General features: G+C 41.3%; 1 protein-coding gene across 7 annotated transcripts in view; it reads left to right on the forward strand.

Moving 5' to 3' along the window:
* Mrtfb (myocardin related transcription factor B) overlaps positions 1–19,704 on the forward strand; it is a 162,927-nt gene that overhangs the window by 46,771 nt on the left and 96,452 nt on the right. For all 7 annotated transcript variants that reach the window (XM_029544820.1, XM_029544819.1, XM_029544823.1 and 4 more), the window contains one exon: positions 19,152–19,341. In XM_029544820.1, the coding sequence (XP_029400680.1) occupies positions 19,188–19,341 (154 nt within the window). In that variant the 5' untranslated portion in view covers positions 19,152–19,187. The remainder of the gene's footprint in view (positions 1–19,151; positions 19,342–19,704) is intronic.

The raw sequence follows: 19,704 nt of genomic DNA on the forward strand, positions 1-19,704 counted from the left end.
TCCCCCTACTTCTATGAGGGTGTTCCTCTACCCACCCACTCCCACCTCCCTGCCCTCGATTCCCCTACACTGGGGCATCTAGGACCAAGGACCTCTCCTCCCATTGATGCATGACAAGGCCATCCTCTGCTACATATGCAGCTGGAGCCATGTGTACTCCTTTGTTGATGGCTTAGTCCCTGGGAGTTCTGGGGGATCTGGTTGGTTGATATTTTTTTTCCTATGGAGTTGCAACCCCCTTCAACTCCTTCAGTCCCTTCTCTTACTGCTCTATTAGGGACCCCACGCTCAGTCCAATGGTTGGCTGTGAACATCTGCCTCTGTATTTTAAGGCTCTGGCAGGGCCTCTCAGGAGACAGCTATATCAGGCTCCTTTCAGTATGAACTTCTTGGCATCCACAATAGTGTCTGGGTTTGGTAACTGTATATGGGATGAATCCCCAGGTGGGACAGTCTCCAGATGGCCTTTTCTTCAGTCACTGCTCCACACTTTATCTCCATATTTGCTCCTGGGGACTCCAGTCTCTTGAGGGTTAGGTGCATCATCTCTGAATGAACACAGACCTGGAAGTCCTCTACTGTATGTGTGTTGGGGGCCTCATATCAGCTGGTGTATGCTGTCTGTTTGATGGGTCCAGTGTTTGAGAGATCTCAGGGGCCCAGATTAATTAAGACTGCTGGTCCTCCTACAGGTTTGCCCTTCTCCTCAGCTTCTTTCCACCTTCCCTAACAACAACAAGGGTCAGCTGCTTTTATCCATTGGTTGGGTGCAAATATCTGCATCTGACTCTTTCAGCTGCTTGTTGGGTCTTTCAGAGGACAGTCATGATAGACCCCTTTTTGTGAGCACTCCATAGCCTCAGAAAGTGTCAGGCCTTGGAACCTCCCCTTGAGCTAGATCCCACTTTGGACCTGTCACTGGACCTTCTTTTCCTCAGGCTCCTCTCCACTTCCATCTCTGTAATTCTTTCAGACAGAAACAATTATGGGTCAGAGATGTGACTGTGGGATGGCAACCCCATCCCTCACTTGATGCCCTGTCTTCCTGCTGGAGGTGGGCTCTACAAGTTCCCTCTCCCCACTGTAGGGCATTTCATCTTTGATTCCTGAGAGTCTCTCATCTCCCCGGTCTCTGGTTCTCTGGTGCATTCTGGAGAGTGCCCCCAACCTCCTATTTCCTGATGTTGCCTGTTTCCATTCTTTCTGCTGGCCCTTAGGGCTTCAGTTCTTTTCCCTCACCCAATACCAGATCAGGTTACCCACCACCCCCACCCCCTGTCCACTTTCCCTCCCAGGTACTCCTCAATTGTGATTGCTTTCTTCTCTCTCCCAAGTGAGATTGAGGCGACCTCACTTGGGCACTTCAGCTTGCTGACTTTTTTTTTTTTTTTTTTTTTTTTTTGTGGCTAATATCCACTTATTAGTGAGTACCTACCATGCACATCCTTTTGGGTCTGAGTTACCTCACTCAGGATGATACTTTCTAGTTCCGTCCATTTGCCTGCAAAACTCAGGATGTCCTCATTCTTAATAGCTGAGTAGTATTCTATTGTGTAATTGAACCACATTTTCTGTATCCATTCTTTTGTTATGGGACATATTTTTAATGGTACATTTTCCCTGCACCTATGATAGAATGTGGCAGATTGCAGATGCTCATAAATGTTAGTGGAGTGCTGAGTGCACATAACCAGAGAAAGGAAGAAAGGGATAGGTGGCCTAGCAAACATTTGGGAAGAAAAGATGTGCTAACTCTTGAACCCTCAAAGTTCAGGATGGAGCAGGCATGGGGGTGGGCTATTACGTTGGGTCTTTGGAACGGAGTACCAGCATTTGCTTTCAAACTGTCACAGTTCAAACTACAGAGTACAAGTTATGCTGCTAGAGTTGTGGTTGGAAACTTGAACACTGCCAGATTTTGACATCTGAATAGCGCAAATTAAGTTTCTGGTAAATTTGTTGTTGAAAAGTGTCTTGCCAGACTGTCTTGCTTTACAGCAGCAGCAGCAGCATCACATTGCGCCAACCTCATTTGCCACTCAGACTCTTGAGCTCCCTAGATGCTGCAGTGTGCCTCCTGCCCTCTTGAAGTACAAATTAGGTATGTTTGGGGGCCCAGAAGGACTCTCCCCACAGCAGAGTAAGATTTCAGCCTTTCATGTTCAAGTTCCTATTGTATTGTGTTTTTAGGGGCGAAGCATTCCAGAACCTCACAAGTAGAAACCAGTTTCAAACGGGCTTTCTGCCGTCTTCTGCCAGCATTGGTGGCCGTGGCTCCTGTCCCCCCCCCCTCCCCCCTGCGTTCTGCAGTTAGCTTTCACTCTTCTGCTTTGCTGGGTACAGTTTCCTTCTCTTGTTCATGTTCTCTTCAGCTGAGAAATGATAGTTAGAGTTTTGGCTCCCAGCTTCACCTTCTCAGGAAGGTTTTTGTAAAGTTCCTTGAATGCTGGTTCCCTCTCCATGGACTGTCATCCCAGGCTTCCTCACCACAGGTTAATATAGGCTTCTGTCATCATAGCCCCTACATCCCCACATCTGTATATTACTAGCATCTGCAGCCCCCAAGGGGCTATCTTGATTGTCTTACTAGTTACCATGTTTTCGGGCCCCAGGATAAAAACAAAAATAGTTTCCCACTCCCCAGAAAGTTCTTCCCAGATTCTTTTGAATAAAAGAGCGATGAGAGAGGCCTGTGTCCTTCCTCTGAAGCCATGGCTGTAGCCACTATCACTTGACACAAGTGCAGAAGCATCTTACTGCTGATAACCGAGTCAGGTGAGTGATGTGTAAACAGTGGTTTGGAGAGTGACTTCCCATCTCTTTCATGTTCCAGGCAGCAGCTGCATCCAGACTTAGCCCATTGGCAGGGGCTCTCTGTCTTCTGAGCAGCTAGCTACCCGAGAAGGAATTAGGAAGGAAATCAGGAAACTTCTATGCAAAGGGTTTTTACTGTTTTGCTTTCCACAAACCTTCTGAATCCCACTAATCACTGGGATCGTATTGCCAAATTGTCATGATTTTAAGGAACAAGTCCATAAACTTAATCATGTGGCATGCATATGTGCTGTGAGGGTTCACACTGTTAATGTCAACAGCAGTGAGCACACAAATCATTCAGTCTCCTGTTTATTCAATTTAATTAATTTATCAAGCATTCATTCTTCTTGTGTAGCTCCATGGTCACTGGTATTGAACCCTGCACCCAAAATATATGTCTTTCTTTGGCACATGTTAACTATATGAAGCAACAGGTCTTGAGTCTTATGATTTTCCCTACATGCATATAAAGAATTGAACTTTCCATTACTGCTGTCTTGACCCTCCTGTCCTGCTGTTGTTCCTCCTAGTCCAAGTAGTTTCCCTTCTACCTCCATGTCTTTTCTTAAGACTCTAGACTCTACATAAGAGAAAACATGCGGTATTTATATAAGTTGGTCTTATTTTGCTTAGTATGATTTTTACAGTTTTAAACATTTCAACAATATTCATTCATTATTAATATTTATAATTAATAATTATAATACTTATTAAATGATTAATAAATTACTATTTTATTATTATTATTAAGACCATGTAGTCCAGGTTGGTCTTGAACTTTTTACCCTCCTTGATGCTGAGATTACACTATCTACTCACTACTGAAACTGTGTTACAAATGTGAGCTCACTTCTGTCTTAAGTTCTAAGGAGATAGTATAGTCCCCAGTAAGTCTGGAATAGAACCTATAGCAGCACTAAACATTAACCAGGGGCCATACAGCCCTAAGGCAGACAGGCAGATTCAGACTCTGCTCTCATGTGGTTCTGGTAAGTTTGGGCTATAGATGAATGAAAAAGTGTGTAGGATTTGCAGTTTGGGACTAGTACATTCATTCCTTCACTGGTATTGGAGCCTGCATCTTCAGGATTCCAGCATACACAGAAGCCCTGCCTTCAGGGACTGAGCAACTATGAGATTCTTGGACCTTTCCTTCACAGCTAGCCATTGTTATATTAGTTGGACTGAAACCTGTAAGTTATTCTAATAAATCCTTTAGATAGATAGGATGGATGGATGGATAGATAGATAGATAGATAGATAGATAGATAGATAGATAGATAGATTCATCCTATAAGTTCTCTGACTCTAAAGAACACTAAGAACATTAATAAAGTGTCATACTATGTTTTTGTTTTTTGTCTTTTTGTTTTCCCAAAAGTTTGTCCTGCTTTTCAATGTTAGTCTGACCATCTGTACTTTGTGTTGGAGCATAAGATAGGGAATAAGATAGGGAGCAAGTTTCCATGTAAACACACTAGTGGCATGAGCCAACCTCACATTGCACATTTCCCTCAGATTACAATGCTACTTTGTCATTTGTTTGGGTCGATCAGCATGTATGGCCTCTGATTCATTGGGCTTCATTAGGTACAGTCCTGTTACCTTTCACACTTTCCATTGTCTTCATGTGTATACATGGCTTCGTGCATACATTCCAGGAGGCCCTGCCGTGATAGGATTAGAGTTTAGTGGAGGAGTCAGTCACTGTGATATGGAAGCTGGGGCGGGGGGGTGATACTTCTGAGGGCTTTGAGGCACACATTAGATCTCTCTCTGGCACCTAGTGGGTTACTGGTTATTGGTGGATATAGCAGTCAGGACTGAGGCCCTAGACCTTTAGCTTCAGTCCTGGGGCTGAGAGTCCCTGCACTTTGCCCCTCCCTGTCCCCATTCCCAGCGTGTGCCTGCTGTCTGTCTGGAGATCTCTCAAGTGACTCCTTTTTAAACTCTGACCCTCCTAAAGAGCTTTTCACAGTGCTAAGCTTGTCCTCCAATGGGAAAGCCTAAAGCTGACCATCATGAGGATTACCAGAAGGCACCATCTCCATCTGAAAGTGGTACCCTGCTCTTGTCATTCTCCTTCTCTTTCCTCTTTGTTTTTAAGCTTTTTAGCTTAAGTGTATTTTTTTCCTCTACTGAGTTGAATAAAAAAGAATGCTATATTTAAATATCATTGTTCTTCTAAAGAAAAGCTTCAGTTTAAAATGTTTGTTTAAACTGCAGGGGTTTCTGTCAGCTGCCCCGCTTCTCCTGAGCAAGGGTAGTACAACCTCTTTAGATTGCAGAAGCAGCAGTCCATCACCATGTTCCAGATAGAGCTGTCTGCTCTGGACGCTCAAGTTAGCAAGAAACAACATGGAGAACACTGGCTGCTGTCGAGGTTATTAAAGGCTTAAGAAGCTTTTGCTTCTTTTGTAGTGGTTGGAAACGAAGAATTAAAGAGACATCAACTGAGGAGAAAAAACTCAGTCTTGTTTTTTTTTTTTGTTTTTTTTGTTTTTTTTTTTTTTCAAATTGAGAATATCTTCATACACTTTACAGACTATAGATGCACTGCTCAGTCAGTAGAGGCCCAGAAATATATGGAGGTGCAGAATGGCCCTTGATGTCTGTGTGGAGGCCATCAGCACTTGGAATGTGACAGTACAGCTGTGGAGCTCCTTTGTCTTCCATTTCACTGCAATTAACTTAGAGTTAAAGCAGCATGTGGTGGTGCAGGCCGAGGCAGAAGGATCTGTGTGAGTTCAAGGCTAGCCGGGTTCACATAGTTCAGCTCTCTCACTCCCAAGTCCGCCTCAGGGTACAGCTTCTTCTGCCCCTTACTTCTCTTGCTGCACGTTCTCTGTTTCTTTGGCATATAGTCTGTTCTGTTCATATACCTTTGTTTTCCTTAGTTACAAATTAAGGCCATCTTTAAAGTACATAAGGATCCATTCATTATGGTGTAATTTCAGTGTCATGAATGCACCAACCATCTGGTTGTTTCTGCTTTTCTGTATTAATGGTTTTAGGAAGTGTGTTCTGCTTCATGTTTTGCCCCTATGCTGCCTGCCTGGCAGGTTGTCTACAACTGGGTACTCTGTCTTTGCATTTGTTTTTGATAGCTGTTAGGATTCCCATGTAGTTGCAAATAAAATCTGTCAGAATATTTGCCTGTATCTGAGGACTGTGTTGCTGCTGACTGACCTCTCTAGTACTCTACCTGTCATTCAGTGTGCAGGGGAAGAGTTCCCAGTAGTACACTGTCATGGATGCTTGCTGGGAGCCCCCCGGCAGCTGCCTTAGCCTTGCTTGAGGCCCCTGTGGCAGGGTGGATGTGAGGGCAGGGCCAAGGACTTGGCTTCCTCTTTTCCTCTTTCTTCAGTTCCATTGAGACTGACCCTATCACTCTTCAGATTCCTTTGGGGTTTAAAAGGAAATGGAATTCTAGCTTGTGGTTTAATGGTCATCTAGCCTGGCTGAGAGAACAGTTATCCCAGGCAAAGAAGCAGATAGGAGGTGCCGCAAATGTAGGCACGGCGAAGGGAGTGGTGAGGGCTAGCCAGCAGATTCTTCTCTAGCCAACACTCCACTTTTATCCACTTAGTAATTTTTACATGATCCTCTGTAATTTTTTCCAAAAATATCCTGTTGCCAATCTTTTGCTGAAGACTATTTTCCTTTTAAAACATAAACTAACAGATTGTTCCGTGCACTTAGCTGCCGTAGCGTCCCCTCAGGTTCAGTGAGGGAGTTCCACACATCAGGCCTATGGTGGATGGGTCTCAATATTCTGAGGTCATTTCCAAGTTGTGATTAAAGGTTTTAAATTGTCAAGTGAAGGCATTTTTCTTAAGGACTCTGATATATTTATAGGAGATAGTTCAGATAATGGTGGTTGAAAACAAAGAGTTTGCTAACACAAAGACCCAGGTTGACGTTCCTCCTCCAGTACGGAAATGGTGACTATGAATAACTGCTTTCAAGGACTAAATTCAAAATCCGAAGCTTCCCTGGCACCTTACAGAAGTACAGAGCTAACAGTTTAATGAAGAATAATAAGTACATGGAAAGAGGCGTATTATACTGGTTGAAATAAAAATAAAAATTGGGTGAGTGCGAGACTGAATGACTACTGTTAAGAAGTAGCTTCGATACATAGTTAAAAACTACTTACATTTTCTTTTTAAAATAAAAAAATCTTAGTTTAGCCTTATTATGTTATGTTGCCAAATATCTTGAAACCTAAATGTTTGTTATACCCTAAAGATTGGAAAAATTATGCAAAAAGTAACTGTAATTCCAGCTTCTGTTATTTTTAGAACTAGCCTTTCCCTGGTGATGAACATATTATTACGATTTTGCTAAACAGACATAGATTCAAGCTTCCCTCTAAATATCTCTATGCCCATAGATTACCACAGCTCTACACCTTATCAAAGAAGGTGATTAACACAGAGATTCACAGCTAATCAGAGTACAAAAAGTCAGTATCTATAGTGTGCTTGGCTCCAGATGGGACATCTATCTTACCACCTACCCCAGGCTCAGAGGCTGTCTCAGAAGACAGAGAGGAAAGACTACAAGAGTCAGGCAGAGGCCAGGAAGAACTGGATGACACTGTACTGAGGAGCTCAGCAGCTGTGGCTGTACAAGACCCACACAAGATTAAGCAAGTCAGCATTCCAGCATGAAATGGGTAAGGGCTCAGGAGACTCCAGCCCTAACTGGAAAGCTATGTTCATGGCTTCTGGGGAAGGAAGAATCAGACTCGGTAATCTCTTGGTGGATAGACTATACTCCGCTGGATGGCCACACACACAGGAGTATATGGGCAGTGCATTGGACTGGTGTGTTATTTTAAAAAAATAAAAAAAGGACACAGAGTTGGAACGGGATGGAGCTGTGGTAGATCTGGGAGGAGTTGGGGATAAATATGACCAAAGTACATTGTATGATGTTCTCAAAGCAAATAAAAATATTGTTTGAAAATTGACTAGCCTAAGTGTGCTCATTTTAGAACTAGCCTATAGTGTACTTGTTTTATGAAAATTTAAAAACCTTATTGTCATTATTCATCAAAGTAACAACCCCACCCACAATTTGGAAGTTTGAAATACAATTTAAGACAAGCTAGAAATGAGGTTTGACATGTAGTTTGAAATTTTTAAAAATAATTACTGTACTTTTAGTGTTATTTCACATAATAGATGCCAAAACCAGAAATGTGACAGACAAAATAATAACACTAATTGTTCACATTATTGATGAGAATTGATTTATTCAAATCTCTGCTGTATGCCACAAGTCTGTTACTGTTTCTTTATCCTGTCCAAGGTAGCTAGCTCCTGTGGCTCTGAAGGTACCAGTGGCTGTCCACCTGGAAGGGCTCAGGGCTAGATTACATGCATCCTGGTCCACCTGGTAGCAAACAGTCACTGTCACTGATCCAGTGCAGGGCTTCTGAGCGTGAATCCTCACTGATGGTGGCTCAGGTGTCCATTCTCCCTCAGCACTCTTGTGGACTCTCTCGCACTGAAGGTCATGTGGGTTGTGTTTGTTTGTTTGTTGCTGTGAAAAAATGCTTCCATATTATTTACATGCCACAGTGTTCTCCCAAAGTGTCAACTTTGATTGCTTTGTAATTGTATGGAATTTTATGGCCACCACTGCAATATAATTCACATCATTTTCAGTAAAACAAAACAAAAAACCTCCAGTTGTACCTGTGTACAGTCAGTCCCTTTCTGGACCTTATTCCAGAAAGCCACCAATTTAATTTGCCTCTGTAGGCTGACTTGGGGGCGCGGGCTGCATATGAATGGAACCACACAGTGCACAGTGTTTGGCAACTGGCTTCTTTTACTTGCCTTAACATTTACAAGTTTTGACTCTTTCCATGGTGTCAAGATTGCTTCCTTCTTGTTACCAGGTGGAATCCATTGCATGCCCCACAGTGTGTATCTTTTCACTACCTGATAGTTCATTGGTGGTTCTTGGTGATTTTGAAGATGCTATCATAAACATTTACTTCCAAGTCTTTGTGTGATCATTTCTCTCATGCAGATAAGCTAGGAATCAAATTACAAGATCTCCTGGTGAAAGGGACAAAGTTTCCAAAGTAAGGATAGCAGTTTGCATTTTGCTTCTGGTTTATTCCCCAGCATTGGTTCCTGTGAACTTATGTGACTGTTCTAAGAGTAGTTCTGCCAGGAATGAAGTTTGCCCTACTGTGGGTTTGGCTGCATTTTCCCTAAAAACTGGTGTTTGCCAGAGATGTGCATGTCTTCCTTAGAGAAGTGTTTGTCCAAATCATTTGTGCCATGTTGAGCTACAAGAGTTCGCTGTATTCTCGATGCCAGTCTCTGTCTAGTTCTGTGATTTGCATAGGATCCACAGGACTCCCGCTTCTCCCTGAGGTTTAAAGTCTCCTCCTGAGGAAGCATTTCTTTGTTTGTTCTCTGCCTTTTGTCAAGTTCTACAGTTCTCAAACTCTAGAAACAGTGTTGTTTTGATACTGTTGTTCCTTTTTCAGGAGCCAGTGGCCACACAGTTGTTCTGGAAGTTCCATTTCCATTTCGTCTTGATTCCTAGAGCATAAAGTGCCAGGCCAAAGAATTAACACATTTGCAATTTTCATAGATATTAGCAATTTTTTCATAAAAAAAACTGTGACAGTTTATACAAGTATGGTTCAGGAATGCCAGTAGTGTTACCAACTCTTGGCATTTGGCCCTATATATAGAATATATATATATATATATATATATATATATATATATATATATATATACATATATATATAATAGAATATATTATAGATGCATATTATAGATGCATATGTGTTACATATATAATATATCCTGTATTATATATAACTAAAAATAGAGTCTTGTGGTAATATTTATTTTCTTATATATTACTGGTGCTGTGATTGAAGTCAGGGTCTTACACAAGCTAGGCAAGTAATCGACCCCTGAGCTACATCCCTAGTATCCATCCTTCCCTCTACAAAACATTGATTCATTGATTTTTGAGATAGGGTTTTGTTAGGTTGAGTAGTCAGGCCTTGAGCTTGCCACCCTCCTGCTGTACCTCTTGAGTAACTAGGACTACAGGCTTGTGCCACCAAGCTCAGCTTAACTGGCCCCTTATAATCCTAAGGATATACTAAAGAGAGGCCTCTAAACCTATGATTTCTGGGGAATTTAGGAAAGGCTCCTTGGGGAAGTTTCGGCTTGGCCGCTAGTATGGTTGTGGTCCTGTGGAATCTGGAGCTACAATAGCAGGGAAAGATAGCTGAAGTAGTTGGGGGCTAATTAGGTATCTCTCTTGGTCACTCCATGTTCTCTCACAACTGCTCTATGTAGCATCTTGGTAACTTCCTTATGTGGTGACAGCCTCAGGGTGGTCAGGTGTCTTACAGGGTCTCATCTACTCCAAAAATGAATGTCCCAAGAGACCTTGGCAGACCTGTTGTCTTAGTTGGGGTTTCTGTTGTTGTGAATATCCTGAATCTTAATCCACTGAGGGAAGCCAAGGCAAGAACTCAAAAGTGGACAGGAACCTGGAGACAGGAGCCGATGCAGTGGTCATAGAGGAGTGCTTTGTATTAGCTTGCTCTAATGGCTTGTTCAGCCTGTCTTCATAGAGATCCCAGCACAATCAACCCAGAGTTACACCCACAGCAGGCCAGGTTCTCTTCTATTAGTTACTAGTTAAAGTATCTTAGAGGTTTGCTTGCCTATAGCCCTATCTTATGGTAACATTTTCTCAATTGGGGTTCTTCCTCTCAGATGACTCTAGCTTATATCAAATTGACATAAAGCTATCCAGAACATGTATGACTTAGTCGTATAGTCATGTATAATTATATTTCTTTTTTGTAGAACAAATTAGCCAAGACTCAAGCAGAAGACTTTATGCTGTACCATCTGCTGCCATAGTTTCAGTAATGGAAGAAGACTTCTAGTTGAAAGAATTAGACATTCTTACATGGGTATCCAGTTTGGCTGTCCAAAGGGGAGGCTAGTTCTGATTCTGAAATGATTTGGATCTTTACATTCCAACTATAGAGAGACAGTTCAGGAAGCATGTAGTTTAACTAGTTCACACATGGAAAGGGGTCTGTACAGTTTCTGAATTCCACATATGAAATAACACAGATACTAATGACTAGCAAGGAAGAATAGTTGAGCTTTGTGAGCCATTTAGAACTTTAAATCGGTCTCAGCCAGCAATCTCAACTTTATAATCCACTCTCACATCTTAATTCATCTTAATACAATAGAAAAATGGGAAAAGTGATGGAAGGAAATGAGATTAGTACCGAAATAATTCAAGAAATGGAAAATAATAAAAGTTTGTACGTTGTCACCAACTATTATCTGTTCTGACAAAGAAAAAGAACTCAAGTTACCAAAATCAGGAATGAGTGTGGAGATAGAGGTCCTGGCCTGCTGAGCATTGTATGGTGACTTAAAGAAGAAATCATCACAAAGATAAAATACCCAGAAGAAATTAAACCAAAAATAATGAAAACCATAAAACACTGTTACAAGAAAGTAAAGACACTCTTAAAAGAAAGTGGAAAGGCATCCCATGGTTAGAAGAATTAATATAATGATGACTATATTGGCAGTTTTTTTGTAGATTCAACACAATACCTTGGGCTTCCTTAGAGATCTGTGTTTGAAAAAAAAAATGGGCAAGCCAAAGTTCCCATGATAATTCAAGAGACCCGTAATAACCAAAACACCTTGAAACAGAGTTGGAAGGTGCCCAGTTTTCAATTTGAAAACTTAAGGGCCAGGCATAGTGATGTACACCTTTATTCCCCAGTATTTGGGAGGCAGAGGCAGGCAGATTGCAGTGAGTCTCAGGCCAGCCAGGCCAACAGTGAAATAGTCTCAGAGATAAAATGTACTACAAAGCTGCAGGAAGACGCTGTGGTACTGACATAAGGATAAGCATATAGATGAGTGAGAGAACTGAGACACACTGGTGCATGAGTGCTGAGCTAGACTGAAATGGGACTGCCTGGATATGCACGGTGGGCCACACTAGTCATCCTAGCCCCTAGGAGACAGGCCAGAGTAAGACCCACTCAGTTGTGGAGAAACAAAATTAATTAATTAATTAAACAAACAAACAAACAGAAACAGCCAAATCTTTTCTACAAATGGTTCTGGGATGACTGCATGTTACCATCAGAATAATGAGATTGAGTCTCTTTTCCATGCTATATACACTATTAAGTCCAAATGGATAGAAGAGGTCTACACTTAAGGGGAATCATGCGTACAGACTTTACATACTTGGAATTGGTTATAGTTTCTTAGGTGATACAACAAAACAAGCAACCAAAGCAAAGAATGGGTAAATCAGATTTAATCAGAATTAAATATTAAAGCACACTGTTAAGAAGGAGGAAAGTCAGTGGAATGGGATGCAATATTAGCAAATCTAATTTTTAGACAGATTATTAAATTTATTTTTAAAAGAAGAAAACAATTGCACAATTCATTATTATTAGAACACACAAAAGAGAAGAGGTTTTAATAGCCCATCACACGGTTAAGTGTAGACATCGCAGTGACCTATTGGTCTGCTTTAAGGCCTCTAACTTCTGCTATACTATCAATACTGGATCATTCTACTCCTCTCAGATATCCTGCTGTTGCTCTGTGTCATGGAAAGCCTGCAGCTTTGGATCTGCAGGACCAGCAGCTTCACTGTGCTCTGGCAGGTCATAGATGGGGTGAATGTTGGGGTAGGCCAGTTCAGAGCCTTGGATCTGGGACTAGGTAGAAGCTGAGTAGGTCAGCCTACCAGGTTCCCAATAACCGGCACTACCAGGGCCACTTGTTCCACTTTGCCCCGGCAAGGGCTGACTCATCCACCTGCCACGGGTAAGGGGTGAAATGGGGGACATTTTGAGCCCATGTCACTGCATGGCAGACGAGACAGGGCTGGTTCATGCTCACAGTCTTGGAGTGGCTCACCTAAGCACCCTCCCCCCCCCCATTCCAAGGCTAGCTCTGCTAGCTCAGGTGAGGTGTAAGAGCCACTCTCCTGAGTTCTGCAGCCAGTGAGGGGCAGGACCAGCTCTCCTGCTCTCCCATTCTTGGGGTCAGCTCACCCACCTGCTACAAGTGGCAGAGGGGGTTGTGGGGTGGAGGGGTAGAGGGGTGTGTACATCTCTTCCACACCACCACACTGCAGAAGCAGGAGTTAGGGTGAACAGCTCTTACTGCTCACCTGTCTCTTGGGAAGCTCACCTTGGCCTCCACCATGTGTATTGTAAATTTAAATTTTGTTGATTGCTAATGTCAAGAATCACAAACAGCAGCTGGGAGGAGAGAGACGTCCTTCTATTTAGTTTCCCCTTTCCTTACATTTCTCTCTTACTCTTTTTTCTTCCTGGTGTAGAGTACTTGCAAATGAGAATATAATAGGTATTTTTGTTTTTGTTTTAAACCAGATAAATAAAACACTTAGAAGGTGTGGTTCAGTGGTACAGCAATGACAGACCTGTCACAAGGCCCTAGGTTCAGTTTTTCAGCACTGCACAAAATATGCAATGAAATATTTAATCTGTTTAAAAGTATTTACTTCTTAGCCAATGAAAACTTCTTAGTTTTGGTTTAAAACTTACCAATTGCTTTAAATGCAGTGTGTACTAAAATCAGTCCTCTAATCAACTCTTGCTCTTTAAGATTCACTCACTATGAATAAAACTTTAAAAATAGATGCTTAAGCTAAAAGGGGCATTTTACCTATTTTAATTAGAAGTGATTGGCATTAATTCTGTCTTTTTAGTATATAAGTTGAAGAGCCACATGTATTCTGTGCTTTCACTATTCTGCTTATAGCGTGTGGGCTATTTGCTTAGATGACATTGTTATATTCATCAGAACTCCCTTGTTGGTAGAACAGCGCAGATTGCTCCATGTCAAGTTGAAAACAAATAGTTGGCATTCCCAGAGCTGTAATCTTGTCTACAGAGGAGGGTTAGTACGTGCATTTTTCTATTCCGTATTGTCAGTATTTGGCATATTTATAGTATGTTTTGTCCTACATTTAATGGCTACTTACAAAGTTCAACTGTTAGAATTAGCAGCACTATTTAGAGGTGTTTATTTAAACAAATTGTAAACTGATGCAGCTTTCATTTCTTGGCATCTGGAGTTTAATTTGGTGGATTTACCCAAAGTCAGCTGTCTCTGTCCCCAGATATACCTGTCTTTCATATTCTTACCTGGGAATCTACAATTTTCTCCCAGTGGGATCCCTCTGTCTCTCACTACCTTACCTTCAGTGTAAGGAGTGGCTCCTGCCTTCTAACTGCCCATGTGGAAGCATCTCCCCACCCTCAGTTCTTTGGACTTCTTCATGGTCCAGCCCTAACACTTTGGAATCATATCTCATAAATGCTATTTGAATTTAGTTACATTGGCATAGCCACTGACTAGTTCCTGACATTTCACTCTCTGCCACAGTTACCTTGTCAAAATCAAAATCTAGGATGATACCCATAACCTGTCACTCTTTCTGCTGTTAGGGTGCCCAACAAATGCCAGCTCATCATCACAGCTTCCCTATGTGCCCATTCCCAGGTACTGAATTCTCTAAGGCCCCATAGTACTTTCATCTCCAGGCCATCTCCTCTTCACATATCAATGGTAATTTGCTCTGTGCCCATTTTACCAATCTTTGCATAGATGATTTCTTCTCTATGAAAGAAGTAAGACATAGCGTTTCTCCGGCTAGCAATAGAATCACTCTGTCCCAGACTCATTGTAGGAGAAGCTGGATCCTTCTCATCTCCTTCCCCTCAGAGGCTGTGTTGTGGTTTGAATAGGTTTGGTCCCCAGAGACTCATGTGTTTGAATGCTTGGCCCACAGGCAGTGACACTATTAGGAGATGTGGCCTTGTTGGAATAGGTGTGGCCTTGGTGGAGGAAGTATGTCAGTGTGGGGGTGGGCTTTGAGGTCCTATGCTCAAGCTCTACCCAGTACGGAAGAGACCCTCCTAGTTGCCTTTGGATCAAAATGTATAACACTCAGCTCCTTCTAGAGCACCATGTCTGCCTGGACACTGCCATGCTTCCCATCATGATGATAATGGACTGAACCTTTGAAACTGTAAGCCAGCCCCAGTTAAATGTTTTCCTTTATAAGAGTGGCCATGGTCATGGTGTCTCTTCACAGCAGTGAAACCTTAACTAAGATAGGCTGGTTGTTACCCTGAAGAGAGAGAAGGGGAGAGGGGGCATTTTTACCAAGCATTGATTCTAAGATAACTCAACTGAATTGAGATGTCCTTTTTCTATGATTTCTCTTGATTCATTTATACAACTGAGAACTAGATTCTTGGTTCTATGTGATTAACTTTGTCTTTAAACATCCTTGTTCCAAAGTCTGCTATTTTAACTTTAGTTTTGCCTTAATGTTTGAGATTCATAAGAACTTGAAGAGTAGAGACCCAGCTTTGTTATGGCTAACGTGTTTTTTGCTGTGTATAATGGGTAACCGGCCATTCTGCACTTGCCCAGTTGTGTATCAGACTTCTGAACTTCAGAAGCTCCTCTTAGGCATGGCCTTCTCATTTAGCTTTTTCTGTATGTGGCTGTGACTGTGTTAGCTATTATGTATCACAGAAATTAGCCATTATAAGCAAGGAGGTGTAATGGAAAGAAATTTGGCTTTAAATTTACACTCAGTTGGAAACATGTTAACATTGAATTAAAGAGTAACTTAACCCAATAATCTAGTGTTTAAAAATATCATTATTTGTGATATTATCTTGAATCCATTTTTTTTTAAAGATTGAGTGAGTGAAGAAGTAAAAAACCAAGAAGGAATGCCCATTCTTTTGTTTTCCATGTTTTTTTCTAGCACTACAGCAGTATTAAATAATAAAGGGATTTTTTTGTTGTTGTTATTTTGTTTTATAGTGATTTTTTAAAAATTTGTATTTGTTTTATTTGTTTTTTCAAGACAGGGTTCCTCTGTAGCCCTGGCTGTCCTAGAACATGTTCTGTAACCAGGCTGGCCTCGAACTCAAGTGATCCACCTGCCTCCTGAGTACTGGGAGTGAAGGTGTGCATCACCACCACCTGGCTGATTACTTTTTTAATTGTAATATAAATTACACAATTTCCCTCTTCCTTTTCCTCCCTCCAAACCCTTCCATGTGATCCCTTGCTCACTTTGAAATTCATGACCTCTTTTTCTTTAATTCTTGTTACATATATTTGTATATTCTTAAATACATAAATGAGACCTATTCCTCAATAGAATGTTACTTGTCTGTATGTGGCCCGATGATTTGGTATTGAATAACCAATTGGTATGTATTCCCTAAGAAAGACTATGTCCTACTCTCAGCATTCCTTAGTGTCCTCAAGGTCTACAGTTAAGACCCTGTCCACATTAGCATTGCTTATGGGTGTCATTCGTGCTCAGGTCATGCTTAGCAGACTCTCTGCTTCTCTGGCTCCTAGGATCTTTCAGTCTCCTCTTTGCAGTATTCTCTGAACCTTAGGAGCAGTGGCTGTGCTGTCGATGTGTCGGTTAGAGCTGGGCCCCACAACTGGACTCTTGAGTAGCGGCAGTTTCTGTAAAGGTCTCTGACGGCTACAAAGAGACATTTCCTTGATGAAGGGTGAAAGCTGCTCTTAACCAGGGACTCCCTGGAGAATGGTGTCTGATTTGTTTAAAGAACAAGAGGTGCGTCCTAGGTTGATGTTACAGTGTTCTTCTTTGTCTTCACTTCCTGCCAGGTGAGCTGGATGTTTCCTTTCGGAATGTTTCTGTTACTGAGTTCTGTACTGAGTCATTCCTTTCGCCAGTTCCAGACAATCACAGTTTTGTCCCTCTGCCTGTTTCAAGCTGAGTGATGTTTTACCTGACAGCTCAGTTTTGACCCAGTGAGGCAATCCATTCTAATATGGTTTCTTTTAACATTTCACAATGGTCGTTATATAACATCTGACTTCTAGACAGAATACTGTTTATAATGGATGGTGGATTTAAATTTCTAAAGAAATTACCAAGCACTTAAGTGGACTTTAAGATGACATTGTGCAAATTTCAGAATATAGTCTATGCTCTATCAAAGATGTTCACAGATACTAAGTAAATTTTTTTTTAACTTACTCCTTTCCCTTTGCTACATTTTGTAAAGATTTATGTAGCTTATAATTTTCTCGATTTGGGAGTGTGTGGGAGTTTAAGGTGAGTACAGTGTCAAGGCATACGTTGAAAAAAGATCTTTCAATATTAAGAACAGGCAATACTACCTTGAAAATATTTTTAAATCTTCGTTTAAAAGACCCTCCAAATCATCACCATTGATGTTCAGAGTTTGTACATATTACCATTGTAAGGGCATTATGGTACTTGTAACTTCAAAATATTTTGGCATGAACAGATTTTATTTTGTAGGAATAATTAATTCAAAATGAAAATTCACTGTTGGAAAATCTATGAGTTATATTTTAATTTTTCATAGTGAAATAAGTAATTTTGCCTATAACTTCATCTACCTAATAGAGCCTTTTGAATTGAGCATTATGTGGTAGCAGTGTAGCCCCCCCTTGCTTCCTGTTACTATTCATTACCTCTACCAGAATCATGTCTTTTTTTTTTTAAAAGTGTGTTAGTTGTGAGCATATATATTTTTATATATGCTTTTAAAAAGAATCAAACATTATCAACTTTTCTTTCAATAGAGCAATGTAACATAATCATTGGAAGATTAATTACTGTCTTATCACTTACTATCTTATTACTTGTTATTGTCTGTCTTATCTCTTCCTTATTACTCTCCCTTTCTTTTGGGGGTTAATTGGGTAATTATTCGAATATTATTTAAATTCCCCCCCCTCAGTATCTCAGCTAAGATTATCTGTATTGTTGTGAACAGTTATTTAGGAATTACTGTCTTCTACCTTAACTTTTGAGTCTTTTCAAAGCATTTATTTACAATCTATAGAAATGTAAAAATGCTGCTTCCATTAGCTCCCTTCATCCATTATGTTAAAATTGTCATATGGATTTCACCCGCAAAGACCATGCCAAGGTGTTCAGCTTTTGCGTTGAATTTAATACTGAAGAATTAAGAAAAGCTAGCTTCAGTTCTTCCCTTGGGCATTAGCACTGTGGAGCATCTCACTCCTAAGATGCTCCATCTGCTGCACCTTTCCTTTGTCCTGCTTGAGTCTTCTCTGCAGTCTGCTGCTGACACATTGCCATCTTTATTGAAGGATGTTTTCAATGACAGTGGGATTGTGGTTGGCAGCTGCAGAGACTCTAGTTTTTGATGATTTCTTCTTAAGACTGTTTTTAGGTAAAATTGAACCTCACCTTCCATATTTTGGCCAGCCCAGCACATGTCAGTGTAGCTGTTCTTGCCATAGCATATTCTACAGTCTTTCCTGCACATATAGTGCTTGGGGATCTCTCAAAGATTTGGGTATAGTTCTCCATTTTTGAGGAACTGAATAGAAAGCCAAGGGACACATTTGTACTCTACAGGCTAGCTGACTTTCAACAAAGGAGCAAAGACAATTCAGTAGAGAAGGTGATCTTTTCCACAAGTAAAGCTGTAGCCACCAGCCATTCTTAAGCCACTAGTATTGATTCAGATCTTACTGCGTTTATAAAACTTTGTGCCTTAGACTTAAATTTTTTGTGTCTAGAAGGAAACACAGGAGTTGACCTTTGTGGCCATGGGCTAAATTACACCGTGGTAACAAGCAACTCTAAGTCCAAGTCTCGGTGACGTAAAATACACCTTTTTTTTCCTTAAGAACTGCTTTTTCTTTGCTCAGTCTTAGTTCATTCTGAGGCCCAGGCTGGTGAAGGAATCTGTGAAGTACTGCTGGTTGCTGTGAGTGCTGATTTAATTTAAGAGTTCCCCAAAATATAAGCACTGGGGTGGATCTTCAAGCCAGCCCTAGAGTTCCCCAAAATACAGGCACTAGGGTGGATCTTCAAGCCAGCCCACACCTTCATTTTTACTAGTGTTTGTTGACTTCTCATCTAGCATGTGTTGAAATCTTTAAATGACAGCAATAGCTATAGTTTTTATGAATCCTTGATACAATAGTATATGGAAAGTGCCTTTTAGGTTCTATTTACTTTATCTATGCTTTTTAGATAGGAGCCATCTCCCTGGAGTTGTTGAAGGAGCCTGAGATGCAGAGAGGAGGAGCCAGCAATGGGTGCACAGATAGAACTGAACTATAATGGACCTCGAGAGCCGGACTTAATACTTTTGTGTCAACTGGAGAAAACTCAAGATACTATTTCATTTTTAAATGTTTTGTCGCTCTCTTCAACAGGCTGCATAAAAGAGGTGTCTCAGTGGCTGGAACACAATGGATCACACAGGAGCCGTAGACACAGAGGAAGAGCTGGGGCCTCTAGCCCACCTTGCACCAAGTCCTCAAAGTGAGTCTGTGGCTCACGAATTCCAAGAACTGTCTCTACAGTCCAGCCAGCACTTACCCACTCTGAACGAACGGAAAAATGGTGAGTCCAGCTACATGTGGGGCTTTGATTTATATGGTCACCCTTTTAGTGGGTGTAGATAACTCCAGTTTATAACTCTGTACTAGTTACACTTGGCAAGCCCAATAAGTGATGCTCTCCCTGAGAAGGGGCTGGATTTCACCTCTCATGAATTTCTTTGACCATGTCACCAGCAACTATCTTTATTCACAGTTTAGAAGTCAGCCTTAGATTAGCCTATCTTGGACTGGGAAGATCTCTTGCTGGAAAGACATTGTGAAGTTGCTGATACCAGAGAAGTGGGTGTTGGCCATGACTGCCCTCTTCCTTTTACCATCTCTAGTGTGTTGGACCTTAATTTCAGAGTGGTAAGAGTTAGCCCAC

Source organism: Mus pahari, chromosome 12, assembly GCF_900095145.1.
Source record: "Mus pahari chromosome 12, PAHARI_EIJ_v1.1, whole genome shotgun sequence".
In the NCBI taxonomy this organism is placed as follows: Eukaryota; Metazoa; Chordata; class Mammalia; order Rodentia; family Muridae; genus Mus; species Mus pahari.